Source organism: Nicotiana attenuata, unplaced genomic scaffold (genome assembly GCF_001879085.1).
Source record: "Nicotiana attenuata strain UT unplaced genomic scaffold, NIATTr2, whole genome shotgun sequence".
NCBI classification, from domain to species: Eukaryota; Viridiplantae; Streptophyta; class Magnoliopsida; order Solanales; family Solanaceae; genus Nicotiana; species Nicotiana attenuata.
Genome location: NW_017670968.1, coordinates 98,411 through 101,036, shown reverse-complemented (window position 1 = coordinate 101,036; position 2,626 = coordinate 98,411). Strand labels below are relative to the sequence as shown.

Here is a 2,626-nt window from a genome sequence, read left to right as displayed (position 1 = left end):
AAAAAAAAAAGCAAATAGAAAGGAAGTGGAAAAACTGACACAGAATGCTTTCTGAGTTCGAACAACTCAAACATAAATAAAATAAAAATAACTGCTTTACATAGAAGATATGCCTTCTGTATGAGAAGAGATCAGATATTAACTAAATCAGTGGATACATTAATCTTCAAATATAAAAGTATAGTTGATGGAATGTCTGATGAGAATCAAGTTTTCTACTTCTTTTTTCTTAGAAAAGGTAAGTTTTATTGAGTATCAGCACTAACGTTGGGGCTGTAAATTAGGAAATGAGATCTAACAAGATTTCAGTATCATTTACAAGTTACAGTTTACACCAAAACATAATAAGATCTTAACAGCCAAGTTCTAGTAATTTACTACTTAAGAGCATGAAAAGTCTAATACTTAACTAAGTTATATGTCTAGTTTTAAGTGCCAAGTTATGTTATCAAAACACTCATAAACTGCATTAACATGGAAACAAGTGGTTAAAGAAGTGATTGATCCCAGTGCAAATATGGAGTTCAGAGCCAACACGGCAGATGATCCTCACAAGACGAAGCCAGATATCAGCAAAGCAAAAGAAGCTAACCGGTTCACGAAATGCCATATAAGAAAACTAGAAATCCAACAACGAGTCACAAACAGAGCCTCAACAGCAATAAATAGGCCAAACAAGCTCTAGAATACTCAGCAATTGCAAAAAGAAAACTTGCACAACAACAGCAAGAAAATAACTTGATGTGAATTATGAATGAAAAATAGCAATACTTAAAAGTATGTGCAAGATCTTTTCTTTTTTTCACCATTTTGAATATTAAAAATGTCCCTTGAGATTTCAGTCTTCGCCTACCAAGCATAGAGATTGGAGAAGTTACAAAAAAGTAAAAATAGTATAACTTACTATTTCAGCACGAGCAGCTACAAAAGCTCTTGACCCCATGAAATGATTACATTTCAGCTTTGTTCGATTGACCTTGTTTATCTCGCATCACCTCTACAAAGAATATATAAATATAAGTAAATAAAATTATAATGAAACAAATATGATACTACAGCTTATTATCATTTCGCACCAGTGTTAAAAATAGCATGAAGCGAGGAAAAGCGACAACCCCCATTTCGCTTAAAGCGAGAAGCGAAGCGCTCGCTTTTTTGAAGTGAAGCAGAATTTAAAAAAATATATATTAAAATAATACTGCATAGACAACACATGTACCTATCTTCTTTTGGTGCCATTAAAAGAACAACTACATAGCACATAAGAAAAGGCAATAAAAACTAAGAAACTGTGAAAGAAGAACTGAAGGTAAAAAAAATTCTGTTGCTGGATTCCGGGAAAGAACTGGAGGTAAAAAAAAAATCGCCAGCATTTCGTTACTATTTGGACGTTGAAACAGTGAAAGAGAAGAAGAAGAAGAAGTCAGAAGAAAAAGAAGAAGAAGAAGTCAGGAGAAGAAGAGAAGAAATCAGAAGAAGAAGAGAAAATCATCACATACCTGTTGCTGGAATCTCTGTTGAAGAACCCTAGTCGCAGAGACTCTCAGATGCTCTGCTGGTTGTGTTTAATAAAAGAACACTGAAAACCCTTCTTTTTTAATTAAATAGGCTGGCAGCTGTTTAAAACAAAGAAGCGCTCGCTTCCGCTACGCGTCGCTTGGTCGCTTCTCGCTTTTTAGTGGGAAGCGGTCACTTTTTCCTACCTGAGTCGCTTCACATGGCAGAAGCGAGGAAGGGGTAAAGCGAGGAAGCGACAACTTTTTCTAACACTGAATTTCGCACTATAAGTTCTCAGATGTTAGCATAAAAGAGTGGACATAAACTAAAGAACCACATCAAGCTCTTCTCAAAGGTTGCATTTTTCAGAGGCATTTAAAGGATCCTTTTTTCTCTTTTTTACTCCCATTTTATTTTCTACTCTTATTTGTATCTTCTGTAAGGGTCTACTCATATTAATGTAAGCCATATCATCCATGAATGAATGTTGCAGCTACAAAGTAGAGAAAAATATGTTCTGAAAATATCTTCTGTATATTTTGATTGTTCGCATACTTAATTACTTAAATTACCTTTTTCTTTGAGAAATCATGAATGTTGGTTGCCAGAAAAAACATATAACGAGACAAATATGAATAAAAATTACCTTATGCTCTGGATTCGCCCACATGTCACAGAGCCTGTTCCAATTTTCCGGGGTCAACTCCGGCACTTTAATTTTACGAGCCTCTTCCTCGGAGCTTGCACTTTCAAATAGCTTTTTTAATTTGTAGCGCCATTGTCGGCTTCTATTTTTCAGAATATCCTCACAGCTATCTTTGGTGTAATGCTCGTCCAAGTTAATTTCAAACTTCTCCTACAAAATGAGAAGTTTTGAAGACACTCACAAAACAATCAAAAATTCCTTTGCTGGTAAAAGATTAAAAACTAACATATTTATAATGTAATAAAATTTACCAAAATATAGAATCCTTACATGGCATCTAATTAATGCTGCATCCTTATCATCTCTTGTGAGTTCCTTCCACTTGTTTGGAAGCGAAAGAAAGTTGCGAGCAATAATTCCTAACTCATTTGATAGCTTTGCTGATGGAATTGCCTTAACTGGCCTTCCTTTACCAACAGATAT

General features: G+C 34.7%; 1 protein-coding gene across 3 annotated transcripts in view; it reads right to left on the bottom strand.

The window, feature by feature from the left end:
- Positions 1-8: 8 nt before the first annotated feature.
- LOC109244911 overlaps positions 9-2,626 on the bottom strand; it is a 10,829-nt gene continuing 8,211 nt past the window's right edge. The window contains exons 4-6 of one of the 3 annotated variants that reach the window (XM_019412072.1): positions 2,474-2,606; positions 2,144-2,353; positions 9-1,250 (exon numbers count right to left, since the gene is read on the bottom strand). In XM_019412072.1, the coding sequence (XP_019267617.1) occupies positions 1,239-1,250; positions 2,144-2,353; positions 2,474-2,606 (355 nt within the window). In that variant the 3' untranslated portion in view covers positions 9-1,238. Of the gene's footprint in view, positions 2,354-2,473; positions 2,617-2,626 lie in introns of all 3 variants that reach the window. The other 2 variants (XM_019412069.1, XM_019412070.1) reach the window with 2 other exon arrangements.